General features: G+C 38.6%; 1 protein-coding gene across 1 annotated transcript in view; it reads left to right on the forward strand.

Annotated features, from left to right (window-relative positions):
- The window catches only part of ADCY1 (adenylate cyclase 1), a 156591-nt gene that overhangs the window by 114264 nt on the left and 15380 nt on the right, over positions 1-26947 (forward strand). The window contains exons 8-14 of the mRNA XM_075052153.1: positions 7436-7591; positions 11328-11522; positions 12901-12998; positions 16284-16368; positions 20302-20391; positions 23293-23549; positions 24177-24303. Coding sequence (XP_074908254.1) covers positions 7436-7591; positions 11328-11522; positions 12901-12998; positions 16284-16368; positions 20302-20391; positions 23293-23549; positions 24177-24303 — 1008 coding nt within the window. The remainder of the gene's footprint in view (positions 1-7435; positions 7592-11327; positions 11523-12900; positions 12999-16283; positions 16369-20301; positions 20392-23292; positions 23550-24176; positions 24304-26947) is intronic.

Below are 26947 nucleotides of genomic sequence, written 5' to 3' on the forward strand. Positions count from 1 at the left end.
AGCAATAGAGCTATGTCCAGGAAAGGGGGTGATAAAAATTATAAAAATCATAGGGAAACTCTATAGATACAACTTATAAATGATTACTATATATTCGTGTCTCCTGGATTTTACGGCATACCTCAAATATAATCAATAATTAGCTTCCAATAGGTTGCTAATCACCATCTGCAAAATCTCTACTAATGTGCTAGTGAGTTATTCACCGACTAACTGTATTCAAAGATAGGGGTTGTCTTTTATTTGTGGCAATGTAAATCACATGGTATCTGCATCTACTATTTGAATAGCACACAGTGATGGACATTGATGAAAAGTCCCTGAAAGTGAGTACCACATCTGTTTACCCATGGAAACTAGATGTTTCTCTGAAAAGGCTGACATTTCTCTGTCCTACCGCACCATGTGCATACAAAGCCATGTCAGGCAGTCTCAGAAAATCCTTTCTGTAGCTTGGACAGCCCTGCTCTATTGTCTGAAGTCTCTGAGTAATGCTGTGACCATCCTGAAAATCCCCGGTGAAAGGGTCTAAAGTTTTTTTTCTGCATCCTTGTTTAGTTATCCAGCTGGAAGGAAGTGGATGCTGGTTAGAGGTATGATGCTCTGTCTCCTGCCTGGTTTGCTGTGTTGAATCATGCCCTAAACGTTCCAACGCAGGCGGCTAAAATTTCAATTTTATTTTTGTCCAAAAAATAATTATAGCCAAACCAAACTACCAGCAGTCTATTTGAAAAGAAAAGTTAAAGCAATAGTTGAGGAAGAGGAGAGCACTTTTGTCAGTCTTATGATTTCAGGAAAACTCAGCTGAAAGCCTGAAGGTTCAGCAATCCTCTCAGTAAGCAAACAGCTCAGGAGCATCCTCTGGAAAATACTTTTTAAAATGTGAAAACTCTTGCAAATGTCGGAAATATCTAGAGCAATTATCTACACTACACACCTGTGGCATAATGTGAACTGCAGATGGATTTAACAGCTCAAAAGGTTGATCAGTTAATTTCTTTGACTCATGATGAATAGGCAGAAATTCAGCAACCTGAGATTCGTTCTAACTTGCATGACAACAGCTGCAAGAAAAGTGGCAAAGGCTGTCACATCACTTTCATCTGTTGTTGTTTCATCTAGCATAAACAGATGTGATTTTAGATTTCTGCGTTGCAGTCCTGTCACCAAGGAGTAACAGGGAAATAAACAAATTTTCTATCACTCCGCTGCTTGAAAAGGCAGTATTTTTGACATCCTCCTTTACTGTTAATCAGCATAGCTTTGTTGCATGAAGCAGATGATCTGCCTTCTATGTTAAAATAAATTACTAGGCTCCATATCTTTCCATCACCAACCAGCGGGTGTTGTCTGCTTCTTTCCTGTGGCTGATTTGATTTTTTTTCCCCAGGGTGGAATGAACTTTATGCAATATAGCCCAGAGAAAACTACATAGAATCATGATGGCTTTTTTGCTTTGTGTAGATAAAATACATAGTAACTACATGTGCTTGCCTTATTGCTTCGTTGGTGAATCACTTTCACCTGTGAATCATTGTTAGCAGCTAGCATGTTTCACAAGTGTAACTGCTCATATACACTCTTGAGATGCTTTCTATTATGTCTTAATAATACTTTCATCTAACTTTTTAAAGTGAAGCAATTTGATTTTTGATAGCAGTTTGTTAGATTTTGTCTGACCTGATTAAAAGATGTCATCTTGGCATCAACATGTGAACAATAACAAAAGAAAAAAAGGCTACAGAAGGAAAAAAGTAAACTGAGTGAAACAATAGATCTAAAATTATTGTACTTAATTATTTTTAATTTATTATTTCCATTCAAATTGAAGTTCCATCTATATTTGTAGGAAATTTCCTTCTCTGCAAAGTTAATTTGATTTCTGGTTAGGTCTACGTGAACGTGCCACACGGTTCTCAGATTCTCCTGGTTTTTTCCAAATGTGTAAAATTTTGTGTTTTCCACAGAGCACTTATGGCCCAATAAATCCATCCATATGGCTAGCAGATCCCTAGGATTTTTTTGCATCTGGCTCTTCTGAAAATATCCATTCCACTTTGTCTCAAGGAAGTTTTCATGGTCCTTGTAAGTTGCCAGCTTTCTGGACTAATTCATTTTGAGGATATTTTTACTTAAGCGACCGTATGCTTACCAGCCCTTACGGAGTGCTAGAGCTCCGACTCCTAAACTCTAAGTAGTAAGAGAAGAAAAAAGCTTTACAGTTAATGCAGGGCATGTGAAAACTTTTCCAACTACTCAAACTCTCCTTTGCTAGCGCACAGCAAGCAAAAATGTATTTGACAAAATTGTTCTAATTTGAAATGCCCCAAGTTAGGCATCTGAGTCCATAGCTGGGCACACACTGATGATTTCTGCTTTCAAATGGACGACTATCTGCAGCTACCACTGCTGCCATGACTAGGAGAGTCCGGGGTGGTCTTTGCTCTCCGTGGCTGAAAGCTCCTACGGAGGAATTTAACTGGAGATCTGGATGCATAACTTGGGCATTTCAGGTTTTAACACCTTCGACATACCTCAGCAGATCTGATTGAACAGATAAACACACAGCCTTTTGAGGGAAGCTCTAGCTTGTATCTGGGCAGGGACTGATCTGTGCCTGAGACTTTGCCTTGCTCAAGTTGTTGGAATATACACACCCTGACACTGGAAGTAGACTGCTTGTGTTACCACCCAGCAAACACAGACAGAGGAATGATGCTTGTGTTGCAGAGTGTGTTGCTCTACATCCTCAGGATTGTTTCTGCCGTTGCTGTGAAGCTGCTAGTGCATCATCATCAATGTGACAGCCCGCAGCTCGGCCTGTCAGTGATGGTGGAATTAGTTATGTGCACTAACATTGTCCTCCTCCCTTCTTTCTCTTCTTCCAGAAATGTGGAATCTGTAGATGGGAGAAATGTAGGGCACTGGTATAAGATTTTCTCTGTTATTGATCTCCTAGAGATTGTTTTAGTCTTCACAGCTGCTGAAAACTTTCTACATCTATGTCAAGAAAGTGGCCACAACATTCTGAATGTTAATGGTTTGTCTTAATAGAATCTATTATTTACTGGTAAAAATTACCAATATACTTTCCTGACAGACAGCTGAGGTGTGATAAGCAAAATATATCATAAGGGCCATGGTAAAGGATGAAAAAGCAAATGTCTGATGCTATTAACTGTAAGAAAAAAAAAATTAATATTTGCTCACCTACCTCAGGACAAGATGGCTTGCAGATAGTAATAGAGCAAACACTACTACCAAGAGGCATGGTCCTGCCCACCTGAAGACAGAAAGCACAGACAGACATAGTGCTACAGCATTTATGGTTTCTGTAAATGTGTTTTGAATGTCATTAGTATCTTCTTTCCCATGCCATTTTAAGCACTAAGATTGAATATAGGCAGGGGAACAGTCTGCTGCTGTTTCTGAGAGTCCCAGATAAGCACCAGTGAATCCCTCACCGGAGTATTACATGAGATTCAAACACTGGGGTGTTTTCCCAGAATTCTAATCAGTGCTAGTTCGTTTTCTGCATACTTAAAGACATTCACAAAGCTGTAGATAGTCTGGCTGCTTTCAGAGTGCTATCTTAGAAGATCCCAGCTCTTAACCTTCTTTGCCAGCTGTGTTGCAGCAAACCACCACCCTAAAATTATGAAGCAAAAGAACAGTGAACAAATAAGAGATGATCCCAAGGGTCAAAAAGAAGTGTGAAAGTAAAATACATATTGACAAAATGAGCTGGAATGAGAATGCTGCAGTCCAGCTTTCCTGTAATGCTGGCCTGGGGTGAGTTCAGAGAAAAGGCAGATTGAAAGACATTGCGGTTGGGTTTTTTGTTTGCTTTTTTTTAAAGTCTGTTTTAACAGACTGTACAGCATTTCTTGCCTTTATCAGAGGCTTACAGCAGACAGTGAGATTACCTGAATATTCCACTCAGAAGTACACTGTGTCAAAAGTGTTGTTCTGCTGTAAAAGTAATAATAAAAAAGGGACATGATTTGTGAGATGAATGTGGGAGAGAATTCCTTTGTTTGTATTTTTGATATTGTGTATATATAATAGTAGAGTGGAAAATCCTCAGTCCCAGTGCAGAATCTGTATGTCCTGCAACCACCAGAATAAAAAAAAAATAAGAAAAAGCTATATATAAAATTATACGTGATCTGAGAACTGCCAGTGTGCCCGATGCATGTACTGCAATGTCCTTTGAGTGGTTAGGTTCTTGGCCAGCTGTGAAGAGCTGTAGCTATAATGTGTTCCACACGTTTTCATAGCATCGCGCAGTAGCTGAATTTGGAAGGGGCCTTTGGAGGTCACACAGCTGACCTCCCTGCTCAGAGCAAGGCCAGCTTTGCAGCTCGATCCACGCTGGAAACTGCAGGTTGCTCAGGGCAATTCATCTGAGTGAGTGCCGAGTGTTTGCCCGGCTGGAGATGTGGCAGCCCCTCTGGGCAGCCTGCTCCGGCGCATGGTCCTCCTCATGGTTAAAACTCCTGTTCTTTGTATCAGATGGGAAATTCCCTTGGTCCAGCCTATATCCATTGCCTCTTGTGCTTTTTCTGAGCGTTTTTGGGATGCATCTAGCTCTGTCTTCTCTCTGACTGCTACTTAGGTGGCTGAAGGCAGCAGTTAGGTCCCTCCTTAGCCTCCTCTTCCTCCAGCTAAATTAACTGAATTCCCTCGGGTTCTTCTCATATATCGTATGCTTTGGAACCCTAATTGTTTTGGTGAATCTTTGCTGAACTCGCTCCAGTTTGTCACTGTTTTTCTTGTACTGGGGAGCCCAGAAGTAAACACACTACTCCATTTTTTTCAGTGACTTCTATTTGACATCCAGACAGCTTGAAAACACCCCTGTATTTCCAACATACAAACGGTGTATACAATTGATACACTCTCTGCCGATAAGATTTATAAACAAAAAGAGCAGTCAATGGTATGAGCTGAAAATGTTCTACCTACTTCTTTGAAGATATAGTCAGGAAACTGCATGAAAGTATGTGTTTGAGGAAAAGCCATGTTGGTGACAGGACCACACTGCCTAAGCCAAACTTCCAAGTTTTCAAGTTGCAGGTTGTTCTCAGAAATGCATCTATTATAAGAAGTTTGCAGCGAGGAAAGTCTAAATTATTCTCTTTTCACAAGACTTCAAATCCTTGTAGGAGGATATAGTCACGCCCATGTGCTTACCTTTCTCGGTCAAGCCTTCTTGAATCTTTTGCTAGTAAGATGTTCTACTTATTCTTTGCCACTCTTGCACCTTTACTGTGACATTTCCATAATGAAGGCTGTCAGGCAGCTTCTGGAGCTCTCTGTACTTATTTAAGAGCGTCTTTTCCAGCCAACCTAATGGAGAACTAAAACTGAAGTTGTTGACCTAGTTAATGCAATGTCCACAGTGAAAGGTTTGAGCAAAGGAAGAGCTAATGATCTCTTGAGATACGGTCCACCTGTACACTTCTGTGTATTCCCTTTTTATCTCTGTGTCTTAAAAAAAATGAAGCAAAATTCAAAACTGGAGACAGTTTCAAGAAAGTTGCTCATTTTTGTTGTATCAAAAGGTTGATAGGGAGACTGAGTAAAATACATAGTACTTCTAGAGGAATTATGGCTACATTAGGAAAATTCTTAAGTGGAGTACCTGTCCAATAAGTATGTTTTAGCTGTTGGGAATGGTTGCTCAAAAGCTGATCGTATCTGCCATACGTAGGCCTAACAACTACCTACTTGGTGTCCTTAGGAATACCTAAGGGATGATTAGTATGTGAATATCCTTGTACAGTATCTTCTATGTGGTTATTGCAATACAGCGGTAAGTCTTCTGCCAGAAAGCCCTTAAAAGAAAGGGATCATATTGTGAATCTCTTCATGGAGACTTTTGTTAAACTATCACTTATACAAGTGGTTAGACACTAGGTACACTAGTGTCATTTTAGATTCCAGCTGTTGACCGTGCAGTACAGTGCTGGTGACGCTAGCTGGCTGGAGCCAGCCTTTCAGGGCACGATAAACTGCACATGTGCAGACCTGGGCAGCTTTCCACATTTGAAACATGTCACGTGCTTATAACATAGCCATCTGCTAATAAAAAATGCGCAACTTTTTATACACAAGTCATTTTTGTGTTTCATAGCCACAGTGTAACTGACTAAACAGAATAGTGGTAGATCAATAGGATATACCCTTGATTCTCCAGAAGAAGCTGTATGTGTTAAACAGCACAGCAAGCCAATACCTGAGATGCCATTTGGAATATAAACAATGTCATTTGCCTTGTCTCGCTAAATTTAGGTATCCATGAAAACATGCATTAAACAAATACTTCCAGTTTACTTCCCTCTTCATTCCTTGATCATTGAAGTAATGATGTAAACTGCTGTAGTAAATCATAGTATTGTGAAGACTAGACAGCAGATCTGCAGTGCCATTTGTGGGGTTTAGAGCATTTGAATAAAGTTTTTGGCGTGTGATTTGCTCTGTCTTTTGTACCTAGGAACACTAGGGACCAAATCCTCTGTGCTTCTTTGTTTTGCTGTTCCAGAAAAGACTAATTTCACAAGCCGAAATTCCCATACTGTGGTGGCATGGGGTCCTTCCACATTGCCCATGAACACTGCTTTACACATTCCACATGCCAAAAGCATGAATAAGACTGGTATAAATACTGAGGGTAGAATAAAGGATCACTCTTATTCTGATCTGTGAAAGCGTCTGAACACGTGCTAGGGGTTTATTAGTCAGCAAGAGTTAAATACATGCTTAAGAGTTAACCAAGAAAATATTTGTCCTTGCTGAATGGGGAGCTCGATGATAAAAGGAAAAGATTATACCCAACCCTTTGAGGATATTTCTCTGTGGTATAACAGTTGTTGCTTTGGAGAAATAAGATGTAAAATGTAACTTCAGTGCCTCACAGCCTCCTTTTAGGGCATGTATACAAGTGTATTTTGCTTTAAAGCAAAAGCTATCCTTTTCTGATTTTAATGGGCTTACCAGTGGCTGAAGTAACAAAATGAGGAAATAAGAAAAAGACTGAAATTATATTTTTTTTAACATCAATTAATAAAAATGCTAATTTCCTCCTTATTTTTTCCTGTATTTTTCCAGAATTTATTTTAAGGTTAAAGAAATACAAATATTGCCTCTTTTATGAGTTTGCCGTTAATAAATTTTTTTTATACTCTACATTTCTATGTAGAAAACAGTTCCTGAAATGTTAAGTGTGTGTTTAAATACTGTCTGTTCGATAGATTCTTCATATCTCAGGTTAAAAAAAGATGAAGTAATCTTCATCTGCAAATACACGATCTTTATCAAAATGCATTGCTTCTTGATTAGAATAATGCTTTGTTCTGACCACTAGACAGTGTAAATGTCTGCAGGTATCTTATGTCTGCATGGGAATAAATACTATTTTTCTGACCAACAGATATTTCCTGGACTGATTCTCTCAGACATTAAGCCTGCCAAAAGAATGAAGTTCAAGACAGTCTGCTACCTGCTTGTTCAGCTCATGCACTGTCGTAAGATGTTCAAAGCAGAGATCCCTTTCTCCAATGTCATGACGTGTGAGGATGATGATAAGGTAATCCATGAGGGCTCTTTGGGCATCGGTTCCAGGGCTGCACAAGCAGACTTGCTCTGAGAACATATGGGGTGACCTGACCAACCGATAGAGGAGTTCCTGGTGTTCCTGCTGGAGCTAGAGCTATCTAATACCCACAGCCTTCTGACAGTAAAGACAAAACTTAATTATAACAGGCCTCAAATTTGGAGCTCCTCTTGAACAAGCACAGGTGGCCTATGTGGCTTCTATTAAGGGCTTCCTTCAAGGGTATTAGAGTTTCTGAGGCTTTTTCTGCAATTACCAAGAGCAGTTCTTTTGCGTCATGAATCCATCACAGGCTGAAGCTGATGGCAGCAAATGCAAAATAACAGAATAATTTTGTATCTCTAGATGGTTTTCTGAAAAATGAAGGGCAACTGATTAGCCAAAAAAACTCTTAATCCCTAATACAAATCCTAAATACAAAAGTCTCTAATAATAAAAATACGAATACCACTTTCTTGAATGGCTTGTAATGCCATAACTCAAAATTGCTTTACATACTGGTTTACTTCCATTTCTGCGTGTGGATCTACCCAGAAGTTCATGGAGAAAAAACTTTTCGAGGTGCTCATTCCATTTTCTTTGCCAGCAGGTGGCAATATTACATAGGTCACTCCACCAGTGCTCCAAATCAGGGCATGTGGGCATTGGAATCGGTCGTTCATCTTGACTGAATACTCCACCCTTTTTTTTTTTTTTAAACAATGAACATTTATTGAAGATTCATGCTAAATCTTAACTTTCAGAAAGCATTCTAACTTTTATATTTTGGATTTTACATGTGCTTGTGTTTATTCTGCGGGAAAAGGGGAGAAAAGTCTGTTAGTTCCTTTAAAACACAGTTTCAGTGAAGACTTGCAGAAACTCCAGATTTGATTTTGAAATTGGCCACATACAAAGCCTTCCAATTGTGAATTAGTACTGTTCTTTGAGTATGTAAAAAAAGTAACTCACACATTCTTTGAAGCATGTGCAATGCTTTACCATGTGTCTTGTGTATATGTATGTATAAATATGGTAGTATATGCAGAAAATCCTGATATGGGTTTGCTAGGGATCCAATGAAAATTTTCTTATGTCACAACATTTACAGTGAAGTTTGACAATGCTATCTTTAACTGAACCAGTGGTTCTGAGCTTTTGTACCTAATACATAACATTTATCATGGAGCATGATATATGATTTTAATACAAATATGCTGTGTGGCAATGTAGGGTTTCTTCAGAGATATCAGTCCTCAAATCATGTAAAACAAGCTATGGCTATAAAGGCTTTGAAGCCAGCACATTACTGTACCATGTATTTATTTATTTAATTTCTGAGAAATATAAATACTGGATCTTGATTGCATATAAGACATAATGTAAGTCTACTGTGTGAAATAATAATAGAGATAAAAATAAGAGACCTAGTGAAAATAATTATATGTGAGCAACAGCTATTTTGATTAAACACAGTAACTTTAACCCTATTTCAAAGCAGCAGAATAGATAATATAATTTATTCCATCTGTCAGAATAACTCCAATTGTCTACCCTCATTCCAGATTTTGAAGCAAAGAAGTATTTTCTTTTTTTTTAATGCTGTTTTGTACACCCCTATTATACTATAGGTTTAAATTTGGATTATAAGAAATCCCTAAAGATGTACTTTCTGCTGCACCTTAAGCAATACATATGCTAACTAATTGTTCTTTAGCTTTATGAAGAGCAAAATTGTATATTCCCCAAAGTACTCCTGAAAGCACTCAGTTTCCTTACAAACTTTTGGGACAAATGTCTTCTGCAAGAGAACAACTTCATCTCTGTTCAGAAGCATTTAGAATAGTTGTTTGACTGGCAATTTAAGATTTCTGTTATAGCTAAAAGAACCCAGAAGATTGGATGTCAAAGCTCTAATCCATATATGTCCACAAGATTATTTTTCATGTTGAAACAATTAGTTCTTACATCACAGACAACAAGTTGTGGGATCTGATAGTTTGAAGAAAAATGCTTCAAGTAGCCTCATAATTGTTTAATGCTGGTATAACCTGCCCTCTACATATAAAGCCAGAAAAACAGAACTTGGAAAGTTATTTCATCTTTGCTAAGGTCCATTCTTCTTTATGGTCAGAAAACTAAAGTGTCAGTCAGCAGTTAACCCTTCCCACTGTTCGTAAGTATTCAGGTATAATACACATATAAGTTCTGTAAGCTAATGCACTGCTGTAGTCCACTGTTTGTTCACTGATGAGGATCTCACGAGAACTACTTCTTGTGGAACAAGACAGGAAACTGCCATTCCTGCAGAATTACTTAAATAATTACCTAAATGGTGATCACCACCTCTTTCTACCATCTGGTTTAAAAGGATATTTTGTAGTATAGCCTTTAAAGAGTGGGCCATTAAGTACTGACTGCTCTGAAGAGAGAAATTTTGTGTGCTTTTGTAACAGCTTGCTGACAGACTCTGCTGATTATATCCTGAGCCAACATTGTCCTTATCCCTGAGCAGACTTGTCGTTTCATAATGTTTTGAATTGTCTTCCTGAACTCTGCAGATGTTAGGTAAAAAAATACTCCTTTAACTGTATAAAAATAGTACAACTTGCCTGAGCTTGGCTGTCAAAACTATTGTGGGAAGTAAGGCTTGACCCCTTTTGAGGTGAAAAGGATATTCAATTGATGTCTCTTTCTTCCTGCTCAATGTGCTAACCATTAGGTAACTGTTTTTTCTTTTACAAGATTGGCCTACATCTTTCTCACTCTGTGTTTAAAAAATGCTGCTTCTACAAGAGTATTTTGTGAAGGCCCGGATCCTTTCAGTGTGCTGGGGCACGGGCAGTCATACTAGTGCAGATCTAGCCGTAACGGTTGAGTTACAGTGCCCTCACCTGAAGGTTACCGCTAGCGTGGCTGAGACGCTGCTCACCGTCTTCTGAGTGCTCGCTGTGAAAAGTGAGACAGATTGTCTAAAATCCCTTTCAGATGTGCTCTGTGATAAATCTTTTTCACCGAGAAGGACTATGAGTGATCATCTTGTCAGTTGTGCTATCTCAGGCAGAGAGGAATTAACCCCAGTTAGGCATAGGTGAGCTCTGGTAATTTATTGGACTGCTCCATCTGGATCTGCAAGTGCACTTAAGGCATACCCACGAGGTCTTAACAAGAGAGCCACTTGGGTGAGTTAAAGATAGGAACACTTGATATTTCAGACCCTTTGAAGTTCACTATGGTCATTGTGCAAGAGGTTAAGGAAAAATATCTCTTCAAAGTGTGTATTGTTACCTAGACAGTCTTGGATAGTAGGACTTTTCCTGTATCATAAAGAGCCTGGTTGTCTTGTGTTCAGGATGTCCAGAGCTCCCTGTCTTCCATCAAGAAAAAAATTCTAATTATTCTTCTAGGTAAAGTCACACTGGTTGGGATCAAACTGATGAGTTCCTCAGTTGCAGAGAAGCGTCAGGGCAGTATGTGAAGAGAATTTCTGTGGATGAGGATTGAAATCCTGGAATGCAGTGGGGGTTTTCTCATTGATTTTAATGAGATCGGGATTTCAGCTAGGGAGTTTTTGAAAGATGGCAATCACACAGAGATAAGATCTCTGTCTTTTGTAGTTGCTCTGCTTAATGGATTCCTCATCCTGTCTGTGAGCTTGAGATAATATGAACAGCAATGAAAAATTTCAATGTTAATAAAATCTGTGCTTCTTTCTTCATCTGTGCTACAGAGGAGAGCATTAAGGACAGCCTCTGAAAAACTCAGGAATCGTTCCTCTTTTTCTACCAATGTTGTATACAACACTCCAGGAACTCGAGTAAACAGATACATCAGCCGTTTGATAGAGGCCCGGCAAACTGAGTCTGAGATGGCTGACTTGAACTTCATTACCCTGAAGTATAAGCAAATTGAGCGTGAAAATAAAGTAAGGGATTTTTAAATTATTTTTACTGATTTCACTAACCATGAGCCAACTAGCATTGGTTTTTTGTTTGGTTTTAGACAATATTTAAATTCTACTCACTATCTTTAAATCTCTCCACCTTCTGTGGAAGCACTTGGAAGGGATAAAAAGAAAGATCAGTATCTTTCTACTCATCAAGATCCTCCCCCATAGAGTTACACATCCTGTGTTTTGGCGTTCCTTTTGCTTCTCCAAACTGCCTGACCTCCATCACCTGTTTAATGCTGTCTCATGGCAATGTGGCTGCCAACTGACTCATCTGCTCTGGAGAAGTGTTAATGACAGGAGGATGCTTCCCTCTGCATATGTAGGCTGATAAGTATTGAACCCATCATTCCTAGAAAATATTAAAATATCATAAATCTCTGGGCAAGGTTGTGATCTTATGCCAGTGTGACTGTGCTGAAAGCAGCAGACTTATTCCAGACTTACAAGCAAGCATATAAGCTAACAAAGTAGAGCTCCTTGTTCCTACCTTGTATGGGTTTTGTTTGTAAATACAAATAGTTTTAATTGGCAAAAAATAAAAGCCTTTGGTTTATGTGTTTGAAAAAGCAAAAGTGATATGATTTTGGATTAATGTGGCAGTAGTGTTTATTTTTCCACTGTAAGTCACTTTGTACATGTCACTGCTGTTTCAAGTCAGAAGGCTGTGTGCCACATTGGACTCAATTTTTTAAAATTCTCAAGTTTCCACATTGATTTACTATTTAATGGCCATTGTTTTCTTTCAAAATAAGAAAGTCTTTTGGTGTCAATGAGATTGAAATTTGGATCTTTCCGAGACAACACTCATGCATTTCCCTGAAAAGTGTCTGTTGTAAGGACTGTAGCTTAGTGGAGTCAGGGACAGTAATTGCTCAAAACTGAGCCCGTGTGTCTCATAAGCAGCTGCCTCCAGCCCACCCATTAGTGTCCTGTCCTGAGCAGGTGAGGTGACAGGACTCCTTAAAGGCAGCACCAAGGAGGTTTTGGCCTTTTTTTGTGATGAGTAGGTGGAGAGAAGCGAGTGCCACCTCCTTCTGGTTCAGAAATGGCTGAATCCATTTTGCTCCAAAAGATAAACTTATGTCTGAGCCTAACCCAGATTTGACTAGTTACAGGTTGAAAACTAAACAGCTAGTCAACAGGAGCAGCTGAAACAGAAGGCTGTCAAGGAGAATGTTTTGTAGACTTGCCTCACCTTTTTTTTTCATTAAGCAATGATTATTTGTATGCTTATAAAGTGGATAGGGGCTTGTTTTATTTTAGGCTCTAGTCCTTTCTTACTGAGAATGGACAAGCGTGGCTGGGTGTGTATAAAATGCTCACTGTCTTCATTTCTTCCTTTCTTTAACAGTATCACCAGCTTCAGGATGAGTACTTCACCAGTGCTGTAGTTCTCTCGCTAATTCTAGCTGCCTTATTTGGCCTTGTCTACCTTCTAATAATACCACAGTAAGTTTCTGTCTTTTACCATTATAATTCAAAGTGGAACATCTTCAAGCATCCTGCACAGGTCAAAACATTAATGTCTTTGGAATGGGAATTAGCACCCAGGTCAGTATCTTCTCAGACAGGAGATTCTCTGTTGGTATACCCTCAGTCTAAGTGTTCTCTTATGTTTGTCCAAAGGAGCCACATTTTCTTATCTTTTTTAAAACAATTTCTTCCCTGTTGTCTCTCTTTTTTTTTTTTTTTTTCTTTCTTTTTTTTTTCCTTTTTGGTAGAAGAATGCACTAGAAGACAAACCCACTGAAATCTGCTAAACTTGTTTAAAGCATTTCTGCACTACAAAGGTGTTACTGCAGCTTTTCTAAATGTATTTGTGCTGGCTTTGGAAGAGGTACTTCAGGTATTGATAATAACGTAGATAAAACCATACAGAGCTTAATGGGAACTAAGTACTGAAGTATCCGTCCAGCTTTTCAACACAAATTTATAGCCTGCACTGAGGCTTTTGGTATCAATGCTGTCACGACACAAACTGCCTAGTGCATAGTTTGACCATTCCCACATGAGTTGCAGTCAGACCTTGGCTGCACTAAAGCAGACATAACCAAATACTCATGATGTATTTGGGGGGTGTCTGATGCCTATTGTTGAGTGATATAGTTTAGTGATTACTTCAGATTTTTTCAATTCTATGTGAATGGTTACTAAATAAAAAAATAATTAGACGTCACTTTCAAGTCTAGGGGTTATAATAAATAGATATTATTGTGTTCAAGGTATAAAAATGATTAGTAATAAACTTTTTCAGTTGAGAGTATCAAAACATTCAAAATAAGTTCCGCTCACTTTTACTGATTATTAGGATTTCAATGGGAATAGAACTGGCTACAGGATAATGCTTTTGAAAATCCTGTTTTAAATTCTATTCCCAAATCTCCAGTCAGAATAATACTTACTCCTATATTCTATTATTTCTAATTGAAAGTTTGAGAAACTCCTTTTTTACTTTAATAATAATAAACATAATTTAAATTTGTTATATAATACCTTTCATCTGAAGAATTCAAAGTCACTTACAAAAATCATCTGATTTCCAGACTAACGACCTCTGCTGACTAATTGGAACATAGTTAAGAACTCTTTCACGCACTTCTGAAGCCCAGCCGCAGTACAAGGCAATTTAGAACAAGGAGAGACAAACAGTATTAGTGTAGTTGAAACTAGAACAAATTCCCAAGAATCACATGGTATGGTAGTTGGTAACCTTTCCAAAAAGTACTGTCACTTAAAAAACAGCTGGACAGAGATTCAGTCTAAGCTCTGATCTGACAGACCCACAAGCTGCAGCAGAACATGACCACTGAAGGCCACAACCATGGACTGGTTCATCACTGGGTTAGTTAGTGGGTTAGACCCACTGAATGTTCTTAACTGCTCTCTTCCAGTGTCTGTTGGTGGTGGCTTCATACGACCAAATTCCTAGTCTTCTTGGGCTCTTCCCTCACTGTGACACAGATGCAACCATGAGCTAGCCTAAAACTTTGGAAGTATTGGAGAATTTCCCCTCTCAACTGAACTTGGAGCTTTAAGTTGCTCTTTAGATTGCCAAAGTTGTTGTAAGCATGACAAGAGAATGCAAAAGCCAAGACAAGATGTGTAATGTGTTACTATAATGGGAGAAGCGATAATAATAGTTTGACATGTATCACAATATTCCAAGGAGGGGGTTCAAAATCTAGAGACAAGAAAATGTTGTAAGAAAGCCAGTTGCTGCATAAATACACAGAAAGCAACGGGTTTGACATTCTCACAATTCCTATGACCATCTGAGCAAAACAGCTTCTCAGCTAAAGACATATTTTATATCCCCAGATGGAGTTGGTGAAAGTAAGGCTATGTTCCTGTCAACCTAAGCTGTCCAATTATGGAGTCACACATATAGTGTAGCCACTAAAAGCCCTGATGATGAATCTTTCTGATGTCTTATGCTGGGTTTATTTTTAAAAAACAATGTAGCCCTTTGTTACTGGTGCCAACCCAAATCTCTGCCACTCAGCACTAGTGTCAGTTGCTGGCTGTTGCTGCCTTAAAAGATGGTGTCGCAATCATGTCCCCTGCATTTTTTTCTAGCATACTACCATCCTGAATACAAGTCAATTCTCTAAATCACAGGAGAGCCTGCTGTCTATTAATGCGTATATTCAGAATCCACACTGAGAGCATCTAGTCACCTCCCCATTCTGGATACACATACTACACCACAGAATTTTCCCTGTTTGTGTATTGGTGGGAATTGTTACATGAATTTGAAATCAAAGCCAAATACTGAGAAATTCTACAGCAGAATTGCACTCTTCTACTGTTAGAAACCCTATATAAGCAATCTTTCCCCAGTGATGGTCAAGGGCAGAGACACATATATGCCTGCAGCCATGGCTCACATCTTCTGGACTGGCTGGGTTGTTCTCACAAGGCTAGAAAAGAAGGTGTGAAGATCGTGTTAATGCTGCTGTCACATGGCCCTGGTTGCATGGCTGGCTTGGGGCCAGGCTGTCCCTGAGCGTAAATCAAAGCACCAGCTTGCTCACATCCATAAGGTATCGTTCCAATAACATGGGTTTTCTGGAGGAGGGAAGTACTTGGCCTGCACCCCTCCTCTCATGAAGAACAAGCCTATTTTGAAAGATCAGGAGCGGGAAGATTAAGAATTAAAAGAATTATTACAGCGTCTTTGTGAAACCTAAGATTTTTCTAACCATTGAGGAAGATTCAAAAGGAAGGAGTTGCTCTGTTTCATTAGAAGAAGGGATTGCAGTCTGGTCTGATTTTATTTGGCTTGATAAGTGACTAAGTTGACTGACCTCTGATTTCTGAATCTTTGAGGAGAGATTAGAAGAGAAAAGCATCTGGTAACTGTTACACAGCTGCCAAGGCCAAGTAATTGGGTTACACACTCCACTTGCAAGAGTCATCATGCTGAATATGCTGCATTAGCCTACAATTAGAAAGTGTCTCTCCTAACATACCATACAGTTGAATTTTTGAGGTGCTTTGATCTTGCTGAGGTCAGAGTGGGTACCTTATACAAGACCATTTACTGATTTCTCATTCTTGAGAGCGGTGCATTTCACTGTGAAATTTCCTCTGCAACGGTTAGTATTACAGCAAGGGTGAGGGGGAGATCCTCCACCACTCATTCAAAATACCATTTCAGAAGGATCCCTGTGCTGTTTGTTCTCATCTGCTACTCAGTTGCATTGCTTTACTTCTATTGTGTTTTGTTTCTAGGAGTACCGTAGTTCTTGTTCTCCTGGTGTTCTGCATATGCTTCCTAGTGGCTTGTATTATGTACCTACATGTCACACGAGTACAAGTAAGTGATACAAGATTTTATGACTATTCTTCCTTTTGGTGTCTATGCTTTGTTTGTCCTTTGGAATATGAAGCCATAAGCGCATGCTTCACGCAGTCGTACAGTCTGAAATCTGTGCTTTTCAAGTTCATTGCTAAATAATGTATTAGGCACTTCAAAACCAAAGATGGTTCACCCAAAAGTAGACTTTTTACATGAGTGATCATTACAGCAGTGTAGCATTCAGTGCCATTAATGCTATGCTTTTTGTCTTTTTTGCTACGTCTTCCCTGAACACCTACCACTAGCTACTGAATCATTCCAGTGCTCAGATAAACAGCTGCTTTAACCTGACTTTTTCTCCTTTCTGACTACAGAGTACACCAATTCTCCCTTCCATTCCGACTGGTATCTGGGTGTAAAGTCCTGCTAACTTCCCCTCTGTTTTCAAAACTTTTCCTGCCAAAGCAGCAGCTGTTTTGATGGTAAAGCACAATGTTTTGTACACGCAACCCTTGGCCTTTTCAAAACCTTTAGTAATGATTAATTCTCCTGCATTACGTTTTCACAACAGTAATGATGCAGAAGGACATTTGGTTGTTGGAGGAGAGAACTAGGTCTGCCAGATCAGAATAAAACATCTACAGACTAATATTCTGATGAAAAAAATCTATAGTGGCTTAATCTAAATTTAGTCTTTTCAGACAAATATCAGGAGAAAACACCTACACAGTTAATCAGCTTTGCTGATTAGCACACGCTAATTTTTAGTTAAGAAAAAATGCCCTTTGGCAGGAGGAAAGTAATTGTTTTCATGGAAACATAAATTGTATATTAGCAGACTATCTGGTACAGAGCAGATCTTTATTTACAAACTTACACAATTATTTGGGAGTAATTTTGATGATCTCTTTTGTTTCATAAAGGCACAGTAATTTATCATCTGTTGTTCTGTCTATGGACGGTAGAAACACAGATGAAGTTTGGAGGAAATTGCTCCTCTTTATGCCACTTCCCTGGGGCTAGCGCAAACTTAAGGTTTGTTCCAGCTGTTTTGGCAGTCAACAGCATTTGAACTTATTCCAGGTTCCTCTAGAGATTTAGTACCTTACAGGATCAAATCCAGCATTAGAAAAATAAAGAAATATAAAACCTCAGAATATCACAGTTTGAAATTTTGTGGTGAAAATTTGTCTTATATAACAAATAAAAGATAATGAATATTCTACATATAATTAATACAGAATTGTAAACCAGTCATTCCCCTATTTTAATCAATCTTCTGGCACTTATTTGCTATTTTACACTGGACAAGTGACTCAACTTCTCCATGCTTTAGCATTAAATGCCTCACTCATAAAACCACTATAATAATGTTTTACTATACCAGTTACCTAGTATTTGGGGGATCTGACAGTACTTGTTTAGTTAATAAAAATTCCAGAAATGAAAGAAAACAAAGAAAATGAAGCCCAAAATGCTCTGCTATCATAAAAGAGCAGATGCAATCTTAGAATGACCAAAAGTGAGAAGTATAAACCATTTAAGTGTCAGTCAGAGTTTTAATTCAGACATGTCTCATACCTTCTAAAGGTTTATTTTCCTTTTTAACACAATAGCCTAGCATGTCAACATTTAGAACATATACATACCACACACACAAAAAAGAGTGTCTGTGCAATGTGTCAGGACACATTGTCTTTGAATCTGCATTTTGCTTTGTCACTATTAACCATGCAGCATTACCTTTCAACTAAGGGGATTCCCTCTGTAACAAGCAGTAGATAACTTACTTGGTTGCAAACTGAATTAATAGAATATATATACACATATACATAGTATCATTATTTTGTATTTTATTTATATGGATAAAACCACACATGTTCCACCTTGTGTGCATAGGATTTTGATCTAGTTGGGTGGACAACTTGATGGGTAGAAAACCATCTGGATGATCACATTCAAAGCATAGCAATTTATGGTCATAGTCTACTTGGAAGACAGTAATAAGTGGGGTACCACAGGACTTTATCCTGGGACCTGTCCTGTTGAACATTTTTATCAATGACCTGGAGAAGGACATGGAGTATACTCGTAAGTTTTCAGGTGACTCTGATTTCGGGGCAACAGCCAACACACTGGCAGGATGACCACTGAGAGGGACCTAGATAGATTGGCAGAATGGGCCAACAGGAATCTTACCAAATACATCATGGGTAAATGCTCAGACCAGGCCCTGAGAAAGAAGAACCCTCTGCAATGACACAGGCTGGGGACCGACCAGCTGTGCAAAAATGGCCCTGGGGGTCAAGGCAGACAGTACTTTTGGGCCCCTTGAGGTCCCTCCCAACCTCAACTGTATGATAGTGATGAATAAATGCAGAAATAGTCTATCTCTTTTTTCGTAGTGTAATTTTGGACAGTGCTGTATCCCCTCCCTTGAGACACAGCTTTTCAATGTGAGATTCTTAGAATTCGAGGTTTTTGTTCTACAATATGCTCACTATTTTATTAAAGATGATATACCTCAGGTATCCTGATATATTTTGCTGATGCTGACTAATAGTTAAACTGGTTTCTGGTGTAACAAATTATCTCAGGTCCATGATATGCTTATATAAATCTATTGATATTACGCTGGTTGTTCCCCACCTACATTTACACTGACTTAATCCATACTGAAGCCAGTATTTGCAGATCACACATGTTTTTTATTTTTTCTGTAATTGCTGTATTGCATGTTTCACAGCCCAGATGAAGTCGATTCACCTATAACTACCTCAAACTTTTAATTCGTGGTCACACACATGGGAAATGTCTCTGCATATGTGAAAGGAAGGGGAGGAGTTCCAATGTGTGATTTTTGTTGTGCCAAGGCCACAGAAACCCCTCTCTGTGGGTATTTTGCTGCCTGCCAGAAGCTATGCTTTTGATGTCGATGATACCCATGAAGTGAACAGCTTTTCTTCAGGACTGGTGACTTTCATCCAAAAATTAGGTGTTTGCTTGCTCCATTTGATCTTAAATCAAATCCAGCCTTGATAAGTCTGAGCCCCCTCCTTTTAAGGGACACAGGATTGTTCCCACTTTAAATCTGATTGTTTCCTGGAGTTGATTCTTGCCCCTTGAAGTCACTGGAAGAATTCCTGTGGTCTGAAAGATGTATCGTGGATCCAGTAGATAATAGATGCCCCAAACATTCTTAACGCAAGGGGAGAAGAAGGAAAGCAGCTTTCCCTGGAACCAGAATAGATCATTATGACTGGAACAAGCATAAGTACTAGAGCCTGACAGACTTATCCTTCCTCTCTCACCTTCTGTCACTGGCTTCATGTGTGCTCACAGCAGCAAGCACTTCACACTTCACAGTGATGGAGTCAGGGTAAAAATGGAGATGAGCAAGACATTCACAAGACTCCATTCCACCAGACGTTTTTGTTCTCTACTGCTCTTTCTGCTCTGACAAATTCAGTATTTTTCATGAGTCCTGATAATTAAAACTACCCTGGCATTTAACATTACTATTATAACAGAAGACACAAATACCACTCCAAAATTCTGTGCTACCACAGTATGTTCACTTGGATCACTATTTGTAGCTGATGATTTGCAAGGCAAAAAATGCTTTGGGTATTTTCCCCATGAGAACAAAATCAAATGCCATCCTAATTTATTATTTGCATTATGAGCAGACATCCTACTAACCTTTCAAAGAGCTTTAATTATAGTGAGAAATAATGTATAGTAATAATTTCACATTTATTACCCCCAAAAATGCAATTACCATTAAAACACATGTACACAATAATAACTGCATGCTTGTTTTATAATTTGCAGTGCAGGCAAAATGTCTGTATCCCTTATTCATTTCCTTTTATAGACTACTGAAAAATAACAACCCCACTTTAAAAAATATTTTTAAATCTTTACCTATAATTTTTTTTTCTTCCTTAGTGTTTTCCAGGGTGCCTGACAATACAAATTCGTACCATTTTGTGTATTTTTATTGTGATCTTAATATACTCCGTCGCTCAAGGATGTGTGGTGAGTATTTAAATCAAGCATCACTTAATTTAGCATTCTGTCTAAAGAACAGCCTGGTACAGATCTCTTAAACACATACCATAGTCTCATCCAGTGAATTCCTACTCTTTTTATTATTCATACTTGCAGAGCATGTTTCTTCAAAATTAAAGCCCTTTGCTATAATTTGAACTTTCACTGCCCTGAGTCAGGGTGTTGAATTATTAATGGCAAAGCTATTAGCAAATTACACAAATAATACCTAGTCAACTCCTATAGAAATTTTTATATCAAACCTTAGTATCACATAGTCTGCTGATGTCATGTACTTCATGGGAAAACTATTTTTAAATGTTCAACTTGCTTACTAGTTCAATGGCTAATATTTTGTGACAGACAAGGCATGGTGTCAAACAACGTTACTTATTTCTGTGTGGCAACTTAGAGAACATATTTCTGCGTAATAACAGGGGGATATTTTTAGTCCAGGCAGATCAGAAAAGATAACGAGATCTTAAAATATGGGCAGTATTGCATAACGAGAAGAGGTGCTTACACTGTGCTACTTACATGATCCATTCACATCTAATGTCTAAGAAGTTTCTCTTGTATGAAGTGAACTTGATCAATACTTCTGAAAATTGAGCTTCTTTTACTGTAGATTAGCAGCTAGTTCTGCATGGTGGACTTGAATGTCAAATGGGATTTAAACTTCCACTCAAGTATTTGGCATTTAGTTGCCTTGTCAAATTCCTAGCACTCAATTTCAGCATTTTGGCTGCTAATGCTAATGAATTAAACATGTTAGGGCACCCAGAGGAAAGAATCCACACAAAAATAGCACACTGAACACAACTGGAAATGCTGAGGAGGCAGATGTCTCAAATCATGCCTCTCTGTGGGATTTAGGCAATGTGTTCTGACCAATAGGAAGACAGTGATTTCATGAGCAATTCACAGTGCTAACTGAGATGCCAAGCCCCTTATTTTGTATTTTCTGTATTCACTCATCCCTGGCCCTGCCCTGAGAACATCTACCAAGCTGATCCCCATGAACTGAATAGGCAGAGGATCCCTTGTCTGCGAATTCCAATGTCCTGAGAGGTACCAAGAATTACTGATGTTCAGACATTTCTGGGAATTCCTGAACATCAGCTGTGTGAGTAATAGCACACAGACATGTATGTGGTTCTTAACGTGCATATAGCCCAAAATGCATAGAGATGTGCAGTGCCTCCAGGCTAGCTAGTATCTCAGCAAGTTCTGTGTATGTGACTTTAGGATTGAGACAAATATTATGATAGCTGGAACCTTTGTGGATCAGCCCTCATAGATCTGACACTTACTTTGACCAAATGAAAAAAGCACCATTGTTGCCACTTTAAAGACAGTGAAAATGAGAAACAGACATTGTAAGGCCTAAGGCAAAGTTGAACATTGGTGGAAGAAGGCAGATTCGAATTCAGAATTCTGGCCTCCAACAAGGCGGTGATCATTCAGTTACAACTTAGAATAGGTCACAAATATAACTTTATCCTTCATTGATGCAAAAATAGCCTGTAACCATTGAAATGCTTAGGAGAAATGTTTAATCAGTAGAAATGATTAGTTCCTGCAAAGTAATGCCTCTAGAATTCTCAGCTAGCAGAGGAGCTAGGTGTTGAGGTTTCAGTCTTAGTTGTAGAGCAGATGGTGTTTTCCTAGATGGATTGCACATCATTTATGAAGCCCTCATGCATACCTGTGTTTTTGGATGAGTTTAGTATGGACAGCATTTTTAAGGATATTGAAAAAAATCACATTAAACGGATTTTTCACTTCACTCTTTCTCATCTCATTTCATAATGTAGCCATTATGAGTTTAACTCACATTTTATCTGTTATGTCTCATCTTTTTAAATGACTACGACCCCCTGTAAAATATATTGCTTAATCGCCTTTCAGGTTGTCAGTTATTTTACAGCATGCTATAAAGTTTCATTATCAGTGGTTAAGATGAAATAAAAAGGTCTAATAACACACTTCAAAAGAGAAGCTTAAGTACAGGGCAGGGCTTATGTGCCAGTGCCTGTTAAAATCAATTTCACGCTACCATCCCACTCTCCCCGTTTGTGCTAACTCTTATCCTCTCCCTTCATAAGGGGTGAAGGTTGCAGTGCAATTAAGACTGGAGCTCTAGGGACTTGCACTATTTGCCAGAAATTCCTCCTTTCCTTGGGTAACAGCTCTGAGATGTGTACCTGACATTGCCTTTGGAAGAAGCAAGTTAAATTTCCTCAAATTTCCCATAAGAAATGCACTAAAACAGTTTTTTATTTCCCAGTCTACAGAGGAAATGGAACTCCTTGGATAACAGAAATGGCAGAGATAATTAAAGATGAGGCCTTGTATTTGAATCATATGTGATAGCAGAATTAGCTTGGAGGTGGAGAAAAGATTTTATTCATGTTTAGCTCTTCAATAAAAGATGAAATTATGTTTTATTTTATATTTGATTAATTGAAATTGATACAGTTTACACAGTCAATAAAACAAACACATTTATTTCTGTGCTCTGTGTAAGAACCTTTCTCACCTGCATGGCCGTAAAATGTTTACTGAAGTTCCTTAATTTTGCAGAAATAATGTTGGCTTGAGAATCTCTTGGTTTTGAGCACTGAGAGTGAGACTATTCAACTAAGCCCCGACTTTAATTGGTTGGCCTTACTGGCATATAATGAACAAAGAGTGTCTCCCACCTAAAACTGAGTAAAGCGTTACAGGAAAAGGAGAGAGATTTTATTAGAGCAGTGAGCTGGATGGGAACTCCACGGCCATATTTTTCCAATTAGAAACTAACTACAGTCAGCCCCCATAGCAGCTGTATTTCTGATTATTTCATATTTGACTTTCTCACCTTCTTGCCTCTCCTGTCTTTTCTAGGTTGGCTGTATGCCTTGGGTTTGGAATACCAATTCCAGCAGTTCAATAGTGATCATTTCTCCTGGTGGAACAAATAAAACAATGAATGAACTTCCATGTGACACAGCCCACTACGCTTTCCTTTCCTGTGTAGTGGGGACTCTCACCCTGGCAATATTTCTACGTGTATCTTCCTTGCCAAAAATGATTCTCCTGCTTTTTGTTACAATTTTGTACATAGTTATTCTGGAACTCAGTGGTTACAGAAAAGCAGTGGGGTAGGTATCTTGCAAAGTTAAAACAACTGGTATTTCTGTATAGATAGTCATGACATTGACTACTCATCTGTAAATCGTCCTCTAGCATTCAGTGCTGCTTAGGGATATGTACTCAGCAAAGCATAAGAAATACTTAAGCCATCCTCTCCCCAGCAATTGTAGGATCTAGTAATAACCACCAACAGGAAATCAGCTTTTGGGAACTAGCAACTGTTGCCCCATTATTCTGTAGTTTTATGCTAACATACCTCAGCTGAATACACTGCAGTCTAATTATAATATGAAACAGAAAAACACAGTTAAAAACTTCACTTCCATATTTCAGCAGCCCTCAACCAATTCTGATTTCATTTAAGCTTTTCAGTGTTTTTATGTTTCCTAATCAAAAGCTTGCACACATATTACAATAATGTATAACATTATAAAATCCTCAAGAAGTTGAATGTTGGTGTGATGCAGTGATCAGATTTACTGTCACCCTTCTCCCTGCCCATAGGAGCCTCTTCAGAAAAGACTAGTGGTTAGGGGGTACCCACATCTTCTAAACTAAAGATCTGATACAAAAATACATAGTGTTAGGTATTAGAAAACCTGGAATAACCCATTTACTTTCCTTTTATTTTTAAGGGGTGGCTCCTTTTATATGCGTGGCTATGAACCAATACTAGCCATTTTGCTATTTTCTTGTGCTTTGGCACTGCATTCCAGACAGGTGGACTTGAAGCTGCGTCTGGACTACCTCTGGGCTGTGCAGGTAAGTCATAGGACTTTTTCTTCTAGTATCCATGCACACAAAATGATGTCTGACTTTTTGAATTGGCTTGCAAATACTTTCAGAACAAATTAGTTGGACTAAGACACTTGCAAAATTTTTCGTGTCTGTTGAGTTTTACAGAGAAAAATTATTAGAGCTTTCTTTCCACAGACCTATAAAATTCATTTGCTCTGGAAGTGGTTTTTTCATTTGTTTGTAGTTGTTCCATAACAGTACATCGCTAATGAAGTAAGGAAGTAAGGAAGTAATATATTTATATCTAAGGGTTCATTATGGATAGAGGAAATTTGAAACATGGGAAATTGACTGTTAACAATATAAACTTGAGGTAAAGAAATTAAATCCTTGGGGTATTTTCATCTTATAATACAAAAATGGGTGAAAATAAGTTGGTGAACAGGTAAAAATGATGTTCAGGTACCTAAAGAGAGCCTACATGAAAGATGGAGAGGGACTTTTTACAAGGGCATATAGTGATAGGACAAGGGGTAATGGCTTTAAACTGAAGGAGGGTAGATTTAGATTAGATGTAAGGAAGAAATTCTTCCCTGTGAGGGTGGTGCGGCACTGGAACAGGTTGCCCAGAGAGGTTGTGGATGCCCCATCCCTGGCAGTGTCCAAGGCCAGGTTGGATGGGGCTTGGAGCAACCTGGTCTAGTGGAAGGTGTCCCTGCCCATGGCAGGGGGGTTGGAACTAGATGAGCTTTTAAAGGCCCCTTCCAACCTGAACCATTCTATGATTGTATGATTCTATAAACTGAAAAGAAGCAAATAAAACTGATAAAAGGAAATACTTACATCAGGCAATGAAACCATGGAACTCTTTCCCAAAGGAAGATCGGAAACTTACTTAGATACCAAGTGCTTGGACTTATTTTTGAAAATATATTTCCAATCATAATCACAGCAAAACCTATAGAAATTATATTAGCCATAAGCAGGGTCATCAGGCAATGGCCACCTCCTGTCACGGCTCTCAGCAGTCTTATTCCTACCTGCAGAGTGTTTCACATTGGCCCCTGAGGGAGGGAGAAAGTGGAAGAAGATGTAATTTTGTTTCAGTGGAATTTGGAAGTTGCCTTTATGATAAATCTTACACTCTTACACTCCTGTAGTTCGCAGAAGTCACATTCTGTTCTCACCTAAATCCTGTTAACTATGTTGTTAAGAAGACTGTGTAAGTCGTCACAGTGCTTGCTTTTACATGTAAGATCAAGACTGGAACACATGGGTTGACCACATCCCTGGGTCTACTGTGTTACCTAGAATGGAGAAATCAGGAATGACTTAGCTCTATTATCTCCTACTTTTAAAGTTTTTCTACCTAACAGTTAAGCTCTGTTGGGATTTTTTGTTTGTCTTGATGTCCAAGACCATGTCCACCTCCTTTATGATTTAAGTTTATCTTGTTCTATAATTTCTGTGGACTCTGTGCTGTTTAACTGAGTCAACAACATGTGATCACTTCATTTAATTTTTGTCCTATGACCTGCAGTATTGATAGGTGCTGTGCCCATCAGCCTCAGAAGTTTGTTTTGGACAAACTGATAATAGTTTCCGCTTGCTGTGGTGCCAAATACAGTTTTCAGGTGGGAAAGAAAATCCCCTGACTTTGAAACTCAGAGCAGCACATGACCAGCTGTAGTGGCTATCTTTATGTATGTTGGCACATGGTGGAAGTATGTGAGTGCCATATGATCCATGAATACAAAACCTTCTGTATGTTATTTCTAGCAATGAAATAGAGTAGCAAGCAGGAAGATAACTGTGGCCTTTCAACAGGTCAAGAGTGAGTTCCAGCATCTTAAATGCTTTTCATCATTCCAGCTACTATGACTTGCACAGTGAATTGTGCATCCCTAAGGAATGTACTGCTTAAAGATTCTTAGTTTTAAGTTGGCTTTTAATTAGCAATCAATTCGTTTTTAAAAATTGAAGTACAGGAAACTAATGGGATGCTTGCCTGCTGAAAGTCCAGAACTGGACAATAGTAAAGGAAGAAATATAAACTTTTTCTGTTTTCTTGGGGCCAGGTTTTACAGAAATACCTAGTCGTCTACCACTATTGTTAAAACCATTGTGCACTTACTCCAAAGGACAATAAGGGGAGTTAAGACATACAGATGCCTATCAAATTTCAGTAATGTCCAGCGGCATCTTCAGGTACCATTTCAAAAAGTGCTTTTCATCTGAGAAGATCAAATGCCATTTTCAGATCTTTACAACTGCAAATCAGGTCCTTAAGTGGTACTATCTTGTCTGTGAGATTTGCATGATAATAATCAGAAAGAAAAAAAAAATCGGTGTAGGTAGAAAATTCAGAAACTAGGGATCAACATAAGTACCATTCTTTGAAAACAGTATGCTGTGTAGGTGCTTGGCCTCTGATGATCTGGGCATGTACCCTTGTTCTTCTGGATTCCACATGGAAGACCTATTCCCTGTACAATAAATAATAGTGGATAACATGTTGCAAGGAATGTTGTCCTGGTTTCCACTCTATGTATAGGTTGTAAATGATACTGAATACAAGGGCTAATTAACATAACATGCAGAAGTACCGTCATGATGGATGTTACAGAAGTGTATATGGTGCTTGCCTATTCAAATGGATAACTAAAAA

The sequence above is a fragment of the Buteo buteo genome, chromosome 20, assembly GCF_964188355.1.
Source record: "Buteo buteo chromosome 20, bButBut1.hap1.1, whole genome shotgun sequence".
Taxonomy (NCBI): domain Eukaryota; kingdom Metazoa; phylum Chordata; class Aves; order Accipitriformes; family Accipitridae; genus Buteo; species Buteo buteo.